Source organism: Chiroxiphia lanceolata, chromosome Z, assembly GCF_009829145.1.
Source record: "Chiroxiphia lanceolata isolate bChiLan1 chromosome Z, bChiLan1.pri, whole genome shotgun sequence".
Lineage (NCBI taxonomy): Eukaryota > Metazoa > Chordata > Aves > Passeriformes > Pipridae > Chiroxiphia > Chiroxiphia lanceolata.
The window spans coordinates 9,744,948-9,759,488 of NC_045671.1; the positions used below are offsets into that span (position 1 = coordinate 9,744,948).

Sequence of the window (14,541 nt, forward strand, 5' to 3'; positions counted from 1 at the left end):
ACATTTCCCCTCTGAATATTTCACGAGAGCCCTGCAGACGGCTGCGGCCATTCCCACTGCCATGGCTGCCTCGCTGACCCTTTCTGTCCCCTCCCAGGACATGCTTATGCAGCTGGCAAAGGCAGTGGCCAGTGCTGCTGCTACGCTGGTGCTCAAAGCCAAGAACGTGGCTCAGAAAACAGAAGACGCAGCGCTGCAGACACAAGTGATCGCTGCGGCCACCCAGTGCGCCCTCTCCACCTCCCAGCTCGTGGCCTGCACCAAGGTAAGCAGCAAGGTTAACCCTTGCCTCAGCGTGGCTACAAGCTTCACCTTGCGGGGAGGCAGCTTCATGGTGGGGTCCTAGGTGTGGCAGAACCACATGTCCTAAGGCAGGACTTTGGGAGTGTGGCACAGGGAGTGTGGGCTGCCTCTGACTGGGTCCCTGCCACTGTGCCCAAGCAAGGAGTATCCTCTTTGGAGGAGCAGAAGTTTGGGATAGCTGTCCCTGCACAGCCCCTACAAGGAGTCTACCACACTCACTGCCCAACCTTTCTCCTCCCTTCCAGGTTGTGGCTCCCACAATCATTCCCAGTCTGCCAGGAGCAACTAATTGAGGCTGGCAAGTTGGTGGCCAAGTCAGCTGAGGGCTGCGTGGAGGCCTCCAAGGCAGCCACCAGTGATGACCAGCTCCTGAAGCAGGTGGGGGTGGCAGCCACGGCTGTCACCCAGGCCCTCAATGACCTGCTGCAGCACATCAAGCAGCACGCCTTGGGCGGGCAGCCCATCGGACGCTACGACCAGGCCACTGACACCATCCTCAACGTCACCGAGAACATATTCAGCTCCATGGGCGATGCAGGTGAGAGCAGCTGATGGAACCCACATTAGAGCATGGTGGATAGTGAAGTAGTGGGAGCCCTTGGGCTTGCTAATGGGCCACACTTCCATTCTGTTCCAGGGGAGATGGTGCGTCAGGCTCGTATTCTAGCCCAGGCCACCTCAGACCTTGTCAATGCCATCAAAGCCGACGCTGAGGGAGAGACTGACCTGGAGAATTCACGCAAGCTTCTGAGTGCAGCCAAGATCCTGGCTGATGCCACTGCCAAGATGGTGGAGGCTGCGAAGGTGAGTGCATGGGGGAGGGTGGATGCTGGCTTTGGCCCCCAGCCCTATCCCACACTGTTGGCTCCGTGCTGGGAGGGGACAAGCAGCCCCTGGGTGGGGCAGCAGTTCCCAGAGTAAGTGCAGTGGGGTAGGCTCATCCCGGAGCTGTTCCCTCGCCTGCTGCTGGGCTCTACTGGAGAGGCTTTGTACATCTCCCCAGCACCATAAGTAGCCAGGCTACCTTGTGGGGGACTTGTGGCATCAGGCCAGAGCACGTGCTGCTTCAGCGAGGACAAGGGACTCTGTGGTTCCTGCGAGGTGTGATGGTTTTTCCGCTCTCTCCAGGGAGCTGCAGCCCACCCGGACAGTGAGGAGCAGCAGCAGCGGCTGCGCGAGGCAGCAGAGGGGCTGCGCATGGCAAACAACGCCGCAGCCCAGAATGCCATCAGAAGAAGCTCGTACACAAGCTGGAGGTGAGATGCTGGGCAAGGTCTGCGGAGGCAAACAGGCACAGTCAGTGAGCAAGGCCTGACAGGAGCCCCCACATCCCTGCATTCTCCAGCAGAATAAAGTCCTTTTCAGGCACAGTGTCTGTGCTGCATCATGCAGAGACCTCCCTTCCCTTCCCTGTGTGCACCGGGGCACTGGGCATCAAGGGTGCTGGGGATGCTCCAGTGTCACAGATACAGGCACAGGAGAAGTTTGTTTAGGGCAGATGGGCCCTGGTGTGTGGGGGGTGGCTGGAGACAGACTGCCTGCTGACACTGTTAACTCATGCCTCCCTGGTGCCAGCATGCAGCCAAGCAGGCCGCCGCCTCCGCCACGCAGAACCATCGCTGCCGCGCAGCACGCATCCTCCTCCAACAAGAACCCCGCTGCCCAGCAGCAGCTGGTGCAGAGCTGCAAGGTAAGGGCTGGGCCTGGGCCTGGCATCTCCTGTGCTCCTCCCATCCCATCTCCATCAACCACAGTGGGCAGACAGAACCTTGGGGTCCTCACTCAGGCCCCCAGGCGCTGATCCTTTGATTGCCAGTCCTGGTTGGATCCACTCTTCTTCTGACCATGGTTCTCCGGTGACTGTTTTCTCTGGAGGTAGTGGCAGAGCAGATCCCAATGCTGGTGCAGGGTGTGCGAGGAAGCCAGTCCCAGCCAGACAGCCCCAGCGCCCAGCTGGCTCTCATTGCTGCCAGCCAGAACTTCCTGCAGGTACCCACACTGCCCAGAGCTTCCCATACCAGCTCTGGCATTACAGCTTTCCTACCATGCCTGGCCCTCCTAAGATAGTGGAAGACCTTCTGTGTATGTTCAACTGACATGCTGCATGTTCATCCCCTTTTCACTGCTTTTTGTTTGGCCTGACAGCCTGGTGGGAAGATGGTAGCTGCAGCCAAGGCCACTGTCCCCACCATCACGGACCAAGCCTCTGCGATGCAGCTCAGCCAGTGTGCCAAGAACTTGGCTGCGGCTCTGGCTGAGCTCCGCACTGCAGCCCAGAAGGTGAGAAGCTGGGTCTCCCATCCACAGCAGGAGAGTGCAGCTGGCTGTGCAGAGCAGGAGAGGACAGTGGGGATAGGCCCGGTGGCAGGTCGTGATATCTGCCGCAGCCAGGTGGGCTCAGTGGTCACCTTCTCACCTTCCCTTCTGCCCCATCACAGGCTCAGGAGGCGTGTGGACCCCTGGAGATAGACTCTGCACTGGGTCTGGTGCAGAGCCTGGAGAGGGACTTGCAGGAAGCCAAGGCAGCTGCCCGCGATGGCAAGCTCAAGCCTCTGCCAGGAGAGACGGTGAGGGCACAGGAAAGGGTGGCTCAGGGTGATGCAGGGTGGACTCTGGGGCAGCTCACCAACATGTCCCAACTCATCCTCCTACAGATGGAGAAGTGTGCCCAGGACCTGGGGAACAGCACCAAAGCCGTCAGCTCCGCCATCGCTCACCTCCTGGGAGAGGTGGCCCAGGGCAATGAGAACTACACAGGTACTGGCCTCAGCAGCAGGGCTGGGAGAGGGGGCACTGAGCTGACGGGCACTGACCTCTCCATCCCCACAGGAATCGCTGCCCGGGAAGTGGCCCAAGCCCTGCGCTCGCTCAGCCAGGCTGCTCGTGGTGTGGCAGCCAACACCTCCGACCCGCAGGCACAGAATGCCATGCTGGAGTGTGCCAGCGACGTCATGGATAAAGCCAACAACCTCATCGAGGAGGCGAGAAAGCAGTGGCCAAGCCTGGTGACCCAGAGAGCCAGCAGCGCCTGGCCCAGGTGGGGAAAGTGGGTACCCCAGTGTGCCCTATCAGGCTGTGGAAAGGATGTGAGGCTGGCTGGGAGATGGTGACCGCTCTTTGCTTCTCTGCAGGTGGCCAAGGCAGTGTCACAGGCCCTGAACCGCTGCGTTAACTGCCTGCCAGGGCAGCGAGACGTGGATGCTGCCATCCGCATGGTGGGAGAGGCCAGCAAGAGGCTGCTCGCGGATTCGGTGAGCCAAAGGGGGAAGTCTTGTGATGCAAGGCAGTCCAGCTGCATCAGATTCCTCTAAGCATATCCCCAAGCATGTGCCATATTTTCAGCCTCCACCTCCATTCACCTTGCTGCCCCTCCTAACCCTTTACCTCCTTCCAGTTTCCTCCCAGCACCAAGAGCTTCCAGGAGGCACAGAGCCAGCTGAACCAGGCAGCTGCGGGGCTCAACCAGTCTGCCAATGAGCTGGTGCAGGCATCACGTGGCACCCCTCAAGACCTGGCCAAGTCCTCTGGCAAATTTGGGCAGGACTTCAATGAGTTCCTGCAGGCAGGAGTGGAGATGGCCGGCCAGTCCCCGGTGAGAGTAAATGCCTGTTGCACTGTCCTGGGTATAGTGAGAGGTTTGGGATGCCTGAGGAGGTGGCTGACCACAGGCAGAGTGGCCAGGTAGTGGTGGTTAGTGTGGCTGTGGCCAATGCAGTTGGTGGGATGGGGTCTGGAGCTGTGCAAAACCACAGCAGCAGGGAAAAGGTGGCTTGAGTTGGTTCAGTGAGAATTGCTGTCAGTGAAGAAGTTGGGTGAAAGGAACTGGCTCAGCTTGAAAATCACCAGAGAAGATCCAGGGTGGGTATGGACTTTGGAAACCTGGTGCAGATAACACTTCTTGGCTCCTTGCAGAATAAGGAAGACCAGGCACAGGTGGTGTCGAACTTGAAGAGCATCTCTATGTCCTCCAGCAAGCTGCTGCTGGCTGCAAAGGCTCTCTCTGCTGACCCTGCAGCCCCCAACCTCAAGAATCAGCTGGCAGCAGCAGCACGGTAGGAGGAACTGCTCCTGAGAGCTGCTGGTCGTAGCAGTGAGCCTAGGTGGTGAGCAGGCATTGATCCATGGGTCTTTTTCTCATGTCCCTGACAGGGCTGTGACCGACAGCATTAACCAGCTGATCACCATGTGCACCCAGCAGGCCCCGGGCCAGAAGGAGTGTGACAATGCCCTGCGGGAGCTGGAGGTGAGAAGCCACATCTTGATGAGACAGTGGAGAGGCTGAGATGGTGGGGAGGGAGGAGCACTGCAGGGGCAGGAGGGAGCAAAGAGGAGTGCAAGTGAAGGATGCAGAACCTTCCTCTGGATGTGACACCCTTATCCCTGCAGACGGTGAAGGAGCTGTTGGAGAACCCCACCCAGACTGTCAATGACATGTCCTACTTCAACTGCCTTGACAGCGTCATGGAGAACTCCAAGGTGAGCCCTGATGTAGGAATGGAAGTTTGAGGAAAGACAAGAGGATTTGGGAAGGATGTGGGTGCAAAGGGAAGGTGGTTCCTCCTCCACTGACAAAGCACAGTGAGCTCTGATCCTGGGAGCACTGTGGTAGCAGTGGATGGTGTCCATAACCAGTGTGTGGTGTGTCCTGCAGGTGCTGGGTGAGTCCATGGCTGGCATCTCCCAGAATGCCAAGAACAGCAAACTGCCTGAGTTTGGGGATTCCATCAGTGCCGCCTCCAAAGCTCTTTGTGGGCTGACAGAGGCAGCTGCCCAGGTAAGACACACTCAGTCCTGAGCATTACCCCAGGTGCACAGTTGCCATATGCACCCCACCCCTGCCCTTCCAAGCCTGTCCCCATGGGACAGTGCTGCCAGGCTCCTCTGCAGCCTATGCCTGCTCTGAGCTCCCCTGCTCTGTGCAGGCTCTCTCTCACCGCCTCTGTCATGCTCTTAGGCTGCCTACCTTGTGGGAGTGTCGGACCCCAACAGCCAGGCTGGACAGCAGGGGTTGGTAGACCCCACTCAGTTTGCCAGAGCTAACCAAGCCATCCAGATGGCCTGCCAGAACCTGGTGGACCCTGCCTGCACCCAGTCCCAGGTGAGTGTGGGGTGGGGCATGATTACAGGCATTTTCTTGCACGAAAAGAAATTGTATGTCTAGTTGGAAGAGCTGCATCCCAAGAGTTAGCCAAGATGGTGGCTGGTGTCTCATCAGGCCCCATCAACTGCACTAGGAACTAGCTGGCAACTTCAGTGCAATGGTGACAGCCCAGATGCAGGGCTCTGTGGGTGTGCAGGACCTTGATGATCCTTCTTGAGTCTCAGGAGAGACTCCTGTCGTCACTAGTGCCCCATATAGGGTGGGCAGGAACAAAGAATTGTGGGGGTAGGGGGTCATGGTGGATCCTGCCTTACTCTGCTTTCCCCTGCAGGTGCTGTCAGCAGCCACCATTGTAGCAAAACACACCTCAGCCCTGTGCAACACGTGCCGCCTGGCCTCCTCCCGCACCGCCAACCCTGTGGCCAAGCGCCAGTTCGTCCAGTCGGCCAAGGAGGTGGCCAACAGCACAGCTAACCTGGTGAAAACCATCAAGGTGCGGTTTCCCTTCTGAGGCACTGTGGTGGGGATGGGAGTTAGGGCGCAGTGGGGGTTGGATAACTGCTCTGGTCTCTCCACACCAGGCCCTGGATGGCGAGTTCAATGAGGAGAATCGGGAGCGGTGCCGTGCTGCCACCGCCCCTCTCATAGAGGCTGTGGATAACCTGACAGCCTTCGCCTCCAACCCGGAGTTCGCCACCGTTCCTGCCCAGATCAGCCCAGAGGTGGGATACTGCAGGGAAAGGGAGGATATGGCCTGCCTGTGATGGGCTGCTGTAGGGTGGAGAGGAGTTTTGCCTTCCCCGAGCTTGGGATGGAGTCTCAGTGTGGGGCTGGTGCACTGAGGGGGTGCAATGGGAAGGTTTTTAGCAAGCCTTGGCCTTCAAGGAGCTGGTCCAGGGTAAGAGTTACGGGAGACTTCCCATGCACGGTCCCTTACCTCACCATCCCGTTGTCTCCCTGTGCAGGGGCGCAGAGCCATGGAGCCCATCGTGTCTTCAGCCAAGACCATGCTAGAGAGCTCTGCCGGCCTCATCCAGACTGCCCGTTCTCTGGCTGTCAATCCCAAGGACCCACCGCAGTGGTCAGTGCTGGCTGGACACTCACGCACCGTCTCAGACTCCATCAAGAAGCTGATCACCAACATGAGGTGAGCAGAGTCCTGAGTGAGCATTCCTGAGGATGTTTTGGCTTATCGTCTCCTTGGCCACTGCTGGTGGGGGGAGGCCAAGGGATGGGATTTTGTCCTGCCTGGGAGCTGCTCCTCCAATTCTCACACAGGTTGATGGGAACACATGCTGCTGTTCCCAGGCTTTTATCACAGTGGGTTGCCTCAAAGCCCAGGAGAGGGGTCCTGCCCCTCAGCAGCACCAGCTGAGGCTTGGGGTGAAGGGATGGCATAGGACCTGCCAGCACTTGCCTGATCCATCTGTCACACAGGGACAAAGCTCCAGGACAGCGTGAGTGTGACGAGGCCATTGAGGTCCTGAACAGATGCATGCGGGAGGTGGACCAGGCCTCCCTGGCTGCCATCAGCCAGCAGCTGGCCCCCCGAGAAGACATCTCCCAGGAGGTGGGTCAGGGACATGCTGTAGCAAACCTAATGCGGTGGGCGTCCTTTCCCCACCTCTCAGCAGCATGCAGACCGCAGCCCTGCTGCAGCCTCACATGACACCCCTCTCTTTGCACAGGCTTTGCACAACCAGATGATCACAGCTGTCCAGGAGATCAGCAACCTGATCGAGCCTGTGGCCAGTGCAGCACGAGCCGAGGCATCGCAGCTGGGGCACAAGGTAACCGGGGTGTGGAGGCTGACGAGGCACTTGGTGCGCGGGGAGGGGACGTACGAGGCAACTGGGGCTTGAAACTGCTGTTGCTAAAGCTGCTCTTCTCTATAGGTGTCTCAGATGGCTCAATATTTTGAGCCTCTCATTATGGCAGCCATTGGCGCTGCCTCCAAAACACCCAACCACCAGCAGCAGATGAACCTCCTGGACCAGACCAAAACACTGGCTGAATCCGCCCTGCAGATGCTGTACACAGCCAAGGAGGCTGGTGGGAACCCCAAGGTGAGCATGGGCCTGTGAGGGACATGTGTCAGTGGTGCGGGATCCTTTTGGGGTGCATGATGCACATGCATGTACCAGACATGAAAACCCCAGGGTGAGTGTGCAGCATCCCTGTTGGGAGGGGAGCCTTACCTTACCTCACTCTGGCTCATCCTTGCAGCAAGCTGCTCACACCCAGGAGGCTCTGAAGAGGCTGTGCAGATGATGAAGGAAGCAGTGGAGGACCTGACCACCACGCTGAATGAGGCAGCCAGTGCTGCAGGTGTTGTGGGGGGCATGGTGGACTCCATTACCCAAGCCATCAACCAGGTGAGGGGAGCATAGAGAGGACCTGGCCAAGGCTGGGGTGGGGGAGAGAGGAAGAGTAAGGGTCAAACCTTACAAGGCAAAGACCTTGCGAGCCAGAGCTGGAGTCAGAGTCTCCTGATGGTCTCTTGCAGCTGGACGAGGGGCCCATGGGCGAGCCAGAGGGCACCTTTGTGGACTACCAGACCACAATGGTGAAGACAGCCAAGGCCATCGCTGTGACTGTGCAGGAGATGGTGGGTGCAAACAAGCCTGTCACTGCAGAATGCACTGCCTGCCACCCAGACAGGCAGCCAGTCTCCTTGCCTTGTCCATCTCATGCTCTGCTTCCATCAACAGGTCACCAAATCCACCACCAACCCAGATGAGCTGGGCACACTGGCCAATCAACTCACCAATGACTATGGGCAGCTGGCACAAGAGGCCAAGCCGGCTGCTCTCACTGCCGAGAATGAGGAGGTGCGAGCATGGGGGGGGTGCTGGAATGTGATGTGAGGCAGAGCAGGAGCTGCTGGGGCGTGAGAACAGAGGACAGGGCACTTGAACCTCCCATCGGCACTGGGGGTGGCAGCATTCACACCTCCCCTGAAACATAGTGTGGAAACATGGAGCAAAGCCGTGTTTCCGTTTTCCGACTCCTGAGTGGGAGGATTGGGAAAGAGGAGCTGGGTGGCTGGTGGTTCCCAGCGGGTATCACAGATGCAGGGATAAGTTCCCTGCTGACTCTATCATGCACACGTTCCTCCCAGATTGGCTCCCACATCAAGCGCCGGGTGCAGGAGCTGGGCCACGGCTGTGCCGCCCTGGTCACCAAGGCTGGAGCCCTGCAGTGCAGCCCCAGCGACGCCTACACCAAGAAGGAGCTGATAGAGAGTGCACGGAAGGTTTCCGAGAAGGTAGGTGGTCCAGAGGGAGGGGTGACAGCGTGGTGAGTTGGGAGGGATGCTAGATTGAGCCCTGTGGCCTTGGAGCCACCACGCTAGGTTCTCCCATGGTCCTGTTGGGTTCTGCTGGCTCTCAGCCGTACTCTCCCTGCCCAGCTGATGGGGTGAAGGATGGATCCCCCTCTGCAGGCACCATAACAGCAGCTGGTGCTTGTGATGGGTGAGGTGTCCAGGTGCTTCTGACGTGCTGATGGCAGCCTGCCAGGAGAGTCTGATCTACACACTGGTGACAGCCCAGGGCTCTCCAAATCAGTGTTGGACAAAGCGTTTGTTGTGTCTCCAGCCAAGCTTGCAGCTTGTGCATTGTGTCCAGCAGTCAATCTAAAGAGCACTCTTCTGAATAACAGATGAAAATGTAGCTTAAAAGCTCTAGTTGATAGAGTAGCAGTGCTTGTAAGCAAAATCACAAAAGCAAAACAAACACTTGTCTGTCATGCCTGGCACATGCCTGCATGCTCAAGGCATCCTGCAGGTCCTTCCTTTCCACGATTGCTTTCCATTAGGAAGCTTGTTCTCTTGTGAGTGCTTGCCCAAGTACAGAAAATTAGTTTAACAGCTAAAGAAGAAACAAGCTGTTCTGATGCCTGTTATGCAAATTTTACTCATTTGAAAGCTACCAGAGTCCAGTGTCTCCTGGACCAGCAAACACAATAGTTGCAAAGTAAAAATAAATAACTGGAAGCTAAGAAGGAGTGCCCAGACGAAACATTCCCAGTTCCTCTCCTTGGTATAGAGTGACTCCGTCCTGGGAGGTGTTGAAGGTGTATGTGGTGAGGGTTCCCTGAACCTGCTCTGACCCCCCAGTCACTCTACTCGTACCCCACAGGTTTCTCATGTGCTGGCAGCTCTTCAGGCTGGGAACCGTGGGACACAAGCCTGCATCACAGCAGCCAGTGCTGTCTCTGGCATCATTGCTGACCTTGACACCACCATCATGTTTGCTACAGCAGGAACCCTCAACCGGGAGAACTCGGAGACCTTCGCTGACCACAGGTACGTGAGCGCCTTGTTCAGCCTCTGCTCAGCCAGAGACCCCCTGTCAGGCTCTGTCCTGTGATCTCCTGTATTTCTGAGTTGTGGACCAGCCCCAAGGAGAGCTCCAAGCTCAGGTCATGCTGGCTCTGTTTCCCCTCCAGTTTGTACATACAAAAAGCAGGATCCACAGTCTCTCTGTACTCCAAGGACCATGTGTGCAGTTGTTCTCCCTGACTCCCTTCTTCACCCCAGGGAGGGCATCTTGAAGACAGCCAAGGCGCTTGTGGAGGACACCAAGGTGTTGGTGCAGAATGCCACGGCCAGCCAGGAGAAGCTAGCCCAGGCTGCCCAGTCCTCTGTGACCACTATCACCCGCCTGGCAGAGGTGGTGAAGCTGGGTGCTGCCAGCCTGGGATCTGAAGACCCAGAAACTCAGGTAAGGATGGGGTGTGTGGGCTGAGTTCTAGCTTGCTTGGAGGTGTTGAGGGTTGCAGGTGTCATGTGGTGCTCTGGGCTGGATCCCGTGTGTTGTGGAGAGGATGGGCTGGACTTTGACTGGTGCTGGCTGAGCTGGACTCCCTCTGTGCCCTGTGTGCCACCTGAGTGTGACCGTAGCTAAGCCATTCCCCTGGTCTTGCTCTCCCCAGGTGGTCTTGATCAATGCTGTGAAGGATGTGGCCAAGGCACTTGGAGACCTGATTGGTGCCACCAAGGCAGCTGCTGGCAAAGCTGGGGATGACCCTGCTGTCTACCAGCTGAAGAACTCTGCCAAGGTCTGTGCTGGGCGTGATGGGAGGGAGGGGAAGAGGCAGGGGGGCTGGAGAAAAAGCAGAAGAGTTTTCTGCCTGTCTGGGGGCAGAAGCACAACTTGGAGGTGGTCAGGACAAAAGAGGAGGAAGGGGCATATAAAAGGTGGGATACAGCATGCAGAGCAGACATTGGTGGGAAAACAAGATGAGACAATGTGAGTGGAGTATGGGAACAGAGCCATTTTGGGCCAAACCACGAGAAAGGGACAGGTGCTGGCAGCAGGCCAGAGCTCGTGTGAGGATTCACCCGGTTCTCTTTTTTTCTTCCACAGGTTATGGTGACAAACGTCACTTCCTTGCTGAAAACAGTGAAGGCTGTTGAGGATGAGGCCACGAAGGGGACGCGGGCGCTGGAGGCCACAATAGAGCACATACGCCAGGAGCTGGCCGTGAGTAACACTGTGGCTGCCACCCCACTCTGCCGCTGCCCTGTGCCTCACTGCCACCTCTCCCCTCGCAGGTGTTCTCCTCCCCAGTGCCTCCTGCCAAGGTCTCCACGCCAGAGGACTTCATCCGCATGACAAAAGGCATCACGATGGCCACGGCCAAAGCGGTGGCCGCTGGCAACTCCTGTCGGCAGGAGGATGTCATCGCCACGGCCAACCTGAGCCGTCGCGCCATCGCAGACATGCTGCGCGCCTGCAAGGTGGGGCAGGCAGGAATTGTGGGTCTAGCGCGAGTTTGTGGGTGGCTGTGGGTGCCAGCAGGGATGGTGCTGGATGTGTCCCTGTCTCTGGGTTTCAGGAAGCAGCCTACCACCCGGAGGTGAGTGGGGACGTACGGCAGCGGGCGCTGCGCTTTGGCAAGGAGTGTGCCGACGGTTACCTGGAGCTGCTGGAGCACGTGCTGGTGGTGAGTGTCCCCATCCCGGTTCCCAGGGTGGGCAGAGGCTGACCAGGTATTCCCCAGATCCCCTAGGTTCTCTGGGCTCTTCACCTCCCCTCCCTGACATCTTTGCACAGCCCCCTTCACTGCCTGTGCTGGCACAGCATGTGGCTGAGCCCCTGCCATGGAAGCAGATGTCAGAGAGCTCAACAGGCTCTGAAGAAAGGTATTTGTGTAACAACAGATGGAGATTAACTGGCCATAAACAGATGGAGGCTGGAAATTCAACAACACGGTAGCAAAATCCTGTAAAAGTGCAGCTTCCAGTAAAAGTGGTGGGAGTAAAAGATTTCAGGCAGTGAGAAAATAAAGCTTATTAAGTTCACAGCAGTGTGGGAGACGGGCACGTGTGGGAGATGGGCAGGCACGTGTGGGACACAGGCAGTGCCTGCAGTGGCAGCTATTACGACTGCAAGCACCCGCTGCACTGTTGATCCAGTCTTCCTCTGACTGAGTCCTCCCAAGGACTTCAGCTGCAACATTAGTTTACAAGAAGCAAATTAAGACTAGCAGAAAAGAAAGGTAGAAAAGATCCAGTGAGATCCTTCCAGCAGTTTGCATTCTTGGCAAGATCACAGAAGTGGAGTTGGGCACTGTGGGGATGCGCATACCCAGCCCATGGAGCTGTCAGATCCCTCCCTTTGTCCAGGGTCAGGACAAAGATAGAGGGCGAGTCAGCTCTATGTCAAGGTTTCACTAAGCTGGTTAGTGAGAGTCCAGGATCACCAGATGCAAGGTGGTGGAGCCCAGACTCTGGTTTCCTGCAGGGAAAGCCCCTTTAGGCAGAGGATAACCAGCACTGGCAGCAGAAGGAGGAGGTGGGCAGGAATCAATGGCTAGAAATGGAAGCTGAAGCAGAGGAGAAGTCAAAGGGTGGTTTTATTCAAGGGAGGTAACCACTGGGGTACAGTTCCAAGGGGAGCAGTGAGTTTTCCGTCCCCTGCATCTAGATCAAATATCTGTCTGGAAGATGCTTCAGGCACATGTGAATCATGGCAGCCAAGGCTGGAGTGCTGAGCAGAAATTCTCTGGCTGACCTGTTGTTAACAGATGATTAGGCTAATGACTTAGTGTGGCAGTGCCTAAGGTCAGTCTACTTGCAGGAGCACGCCATTTCCCTGTATTTTGGGTGTTACCGTCCTGCTACCATGCAATGTTTTGAGTATCATACATTGGTACATCCCTTCAAATGGTCACTGGAGGTGCGTCTTAGTCAGCTCATAGCCTCCAGGGTGCCTTCAGCTCCAGACAGAGACCATTTAGCAGTTTTAAACATGTTGTCAGAGCAGACAGCAGACTTAGTAATCTGGTATTTAGGCTGGATGTGCTTATGAGGGCAAAGTGGCCCTCACCATGTGTCATCACCTCAGGTACTCCGAGCCACATGCAGCTGTGAAGACTGCTGGAAGGGCCCCATGCAAGTCCAGGATAAAGCCATGACTCCCCCAGCCTCCAGAGCACTCTGATCTGTGAAGGCAGGAATGGAGCCCATGGGCCCTGTTTATCAGAGGGCAGCAGGTTCCTGGAAAGCCACAAGCAGGAAGGATCTAGGGGAGTGGGAGGGGAAATGGCAGATGGGGTGCTGCCTCATTCCCCAGCAGCAGCAAGTTCATTGCTGTACACTGTGTCCCCAAGGGAACCAGTGTCTTCCACGGAGCATGAACAAGCATGGTTAAGGTTCAAGAATGAGGGTTATTTGGCTGAGGCTGGGAAACGTGTCTCCCAGCAGAGAAGTGGGAAAGCCTGCATGTTTCACTGGGGAGGGGAAGGAATTTGAACCTCCATGGGGACTTGGTATTTGGTAACAATAGGTCTCTCCCTCCGAAAGCAGAGAGATCCAGTGGCTGAACACTGCAGTGAAGCAACTCAGAGTGGGGAGAAATGAGGTGTAAAGGGGGTGAGGAGGAGAGCTCTGAGTGTAGTTGGCTCCTCTGGCCGTGGGAGCCTCATCCAGGTGCCTGGTCTTGCCCAGCCCTGTAAGGCTGAAGTATGAGCTGACGATGGCAGCACAGCTCCCCACCCAGAATCTCTGATCCTTCGTTGGCATCTCTCCTTTTGGCTGCCCTTCATCCCTCACTGAAAAACACCCACCTTCCCCTGCCCTCCCCATGCCCCAGCCCCAAGCACCCGCGTGTCTTGGCTGGGCTGTTCACTGCTTTCTTTTCTCTCTTCTCCCTCCCTCCCTGTCAGCCGGTGAGTAAGGCAACGTTGGGGTGCCTGCTGGTCTCTAACCTCAGCATGAGCCTTGCTCACGGCTTGTCTGTGTGCCCAGCCCAGTGCTGGGGTGGCACTTGGCGTGTGTCCACAGGGACCCCGTGTCCATGTGTTTGTGTGTGTGTACTCACACCTGCTCTAGCTGGTGGGCAGCTGCTGCCTGTGGGGTGCGAGTTGGGCCAGCAGTGAGCTCTGCTTGTTCGTACAGGCCCCATGTGTGTGCACACATGTGCTGTGGTGTGTGCATGCATCCCCCTGAGCTGGGTGAAGGACCCTGAAGGCACTGCCTGCCACCTTGTCCCAGTGGGGCCAGTCTTCCCGGGCTGGGATGTGGCTCCAGGGTATCCCCCTTTGCCCAGCTTGTGTTTGCAGACAAATCTCCAAAATGGTGAGGTGGGGGGAAATGCTTCTGGAGATTGAAATGATTTGCAGGAGGGAAATATTGGAGTGGGTAACTGCTGAATGCAGGAAGGTTTGTGCTGAGGGTCTTGTGTCTGCGAGATGTCCCAAAAGCTGTGGATGTGGGAAGGCCATGGGGAAGCTCATCCCATCGTGGGGCAGGAAGACAATAGCCAGGGTCACTCGACAAAGCATCTCAGACAGTGCCTGATGTGTACAGATGTGGGAGGGGGAGGGGGTATCCCACCTTCCTTCTCTGGGGAGCGCACCCCAAACAGCCCTATGAAGTCCTCGTTTTCCAGGTGCTTACATCTGGTCCTTCCCTGCAGATCCTGCAGAAGCCGACTCACGAGCTGAAGCAGCAGCTGGCAGGCTACTCCAAGCGCGTGGCTAGCTCTGTCACGGAGCTCATCCAGGCAGCCGAGGCCATGAAAGGTAAGGAAAGATCCTGCTCAAAGGGGCAGGACCGAGGGCTGGGATTAGGGTGGAGGGCTCAGCAGCTGATGGAGGAGGTAGGGCGAGTCAGAAATGAGGCTGCA

General features: G+C 57.2%; 1 protein-coding gene across 1 annotated transcript in view; it reads left to right on the top strand.

The window, feature by feature from the left end:
- The window catches only part of TLN1 (talin 1), a 29,229-nt gene that overhangs the window by 10,878 nt on the left and 3,810 nt on the right, over positions 1-14,541 (top strand). The window contains 39 exon segments of the mRNA XM_032674959.1: positions 98-265; positions 549-562; positions 564-841; positions 941-1,107; positions 1,432-1,531; positions 1,534-1,559; positions 1,879-1,914; positions 1,916-1,993; positions 2,179-2,292; positions 2,449-2,583; positions 2,742-2,870; positions 2,958-3,060; positions 3,133-3,291; positions 3,294-3,340; positions 3,435-3,554; positions 3,698-3,895; positions 4,216-4,355; positions 4,453-4,546; positions 4,690-4,779; positions 4,955-5,077; positions 5,258-5,401; positions 5,736-5,897; positions 5,986-6,126; positions 6,370-6,551; positions 6,842-6,974; positions 7,093-7,194; positions 7,300-7,470; positions 7,631-7,652; positions 7,655-7,779; positions 7,911-8,012; positions 8,116-8,235; positions 8,526-8,672; positions 9,547-9,713; positions 9,948-10,131; positions 10,343-10,468; positions 10,777-10,893; positions 10,965-11,150; positions 11,249-11,356; positions 14,332-14,437. Of these exon segments, the coding sequence (XP_032530850.1) occupies positions 98-265; positions 549-562; positions 564-841; positions 941-1,107; positions 1,432-1,531; positions 1,534-1,559; positions 1,879-1,914; positions 1,916-1,993; positions 2,179-2,292; positions 2,449-2,583; positions 2,742-2,870; positions 2,958-3,060; positions 3,133-3,291; positions 3,294-3,340; positions 3,435-3,554; positions 3,698-3,895; positions 4,216-4,355; positions 4,453-4,546; positions 4,690-4,779; positions 4,955-5,077; positions 5,258-5,401; positions 5,736-5,897; positions 5,986-6,126; positions 6,370-6,551; positions 6,842-6,974; positions 7,093-7,194; positions 7,300-7,470; positions 7,631-7,652; positions 7,655-7,779; positions 7,911-8,012; positions 8,116-8,235; positions 8,526-8,672; positions 9,547-9,713; positions 9,948-10,131; positions 10,343-10,468; positions 10,777-10,893; positions 10,965-11,150; positions 11,249-11,356; positions 14,332-14,437 (4,864 nt within the window).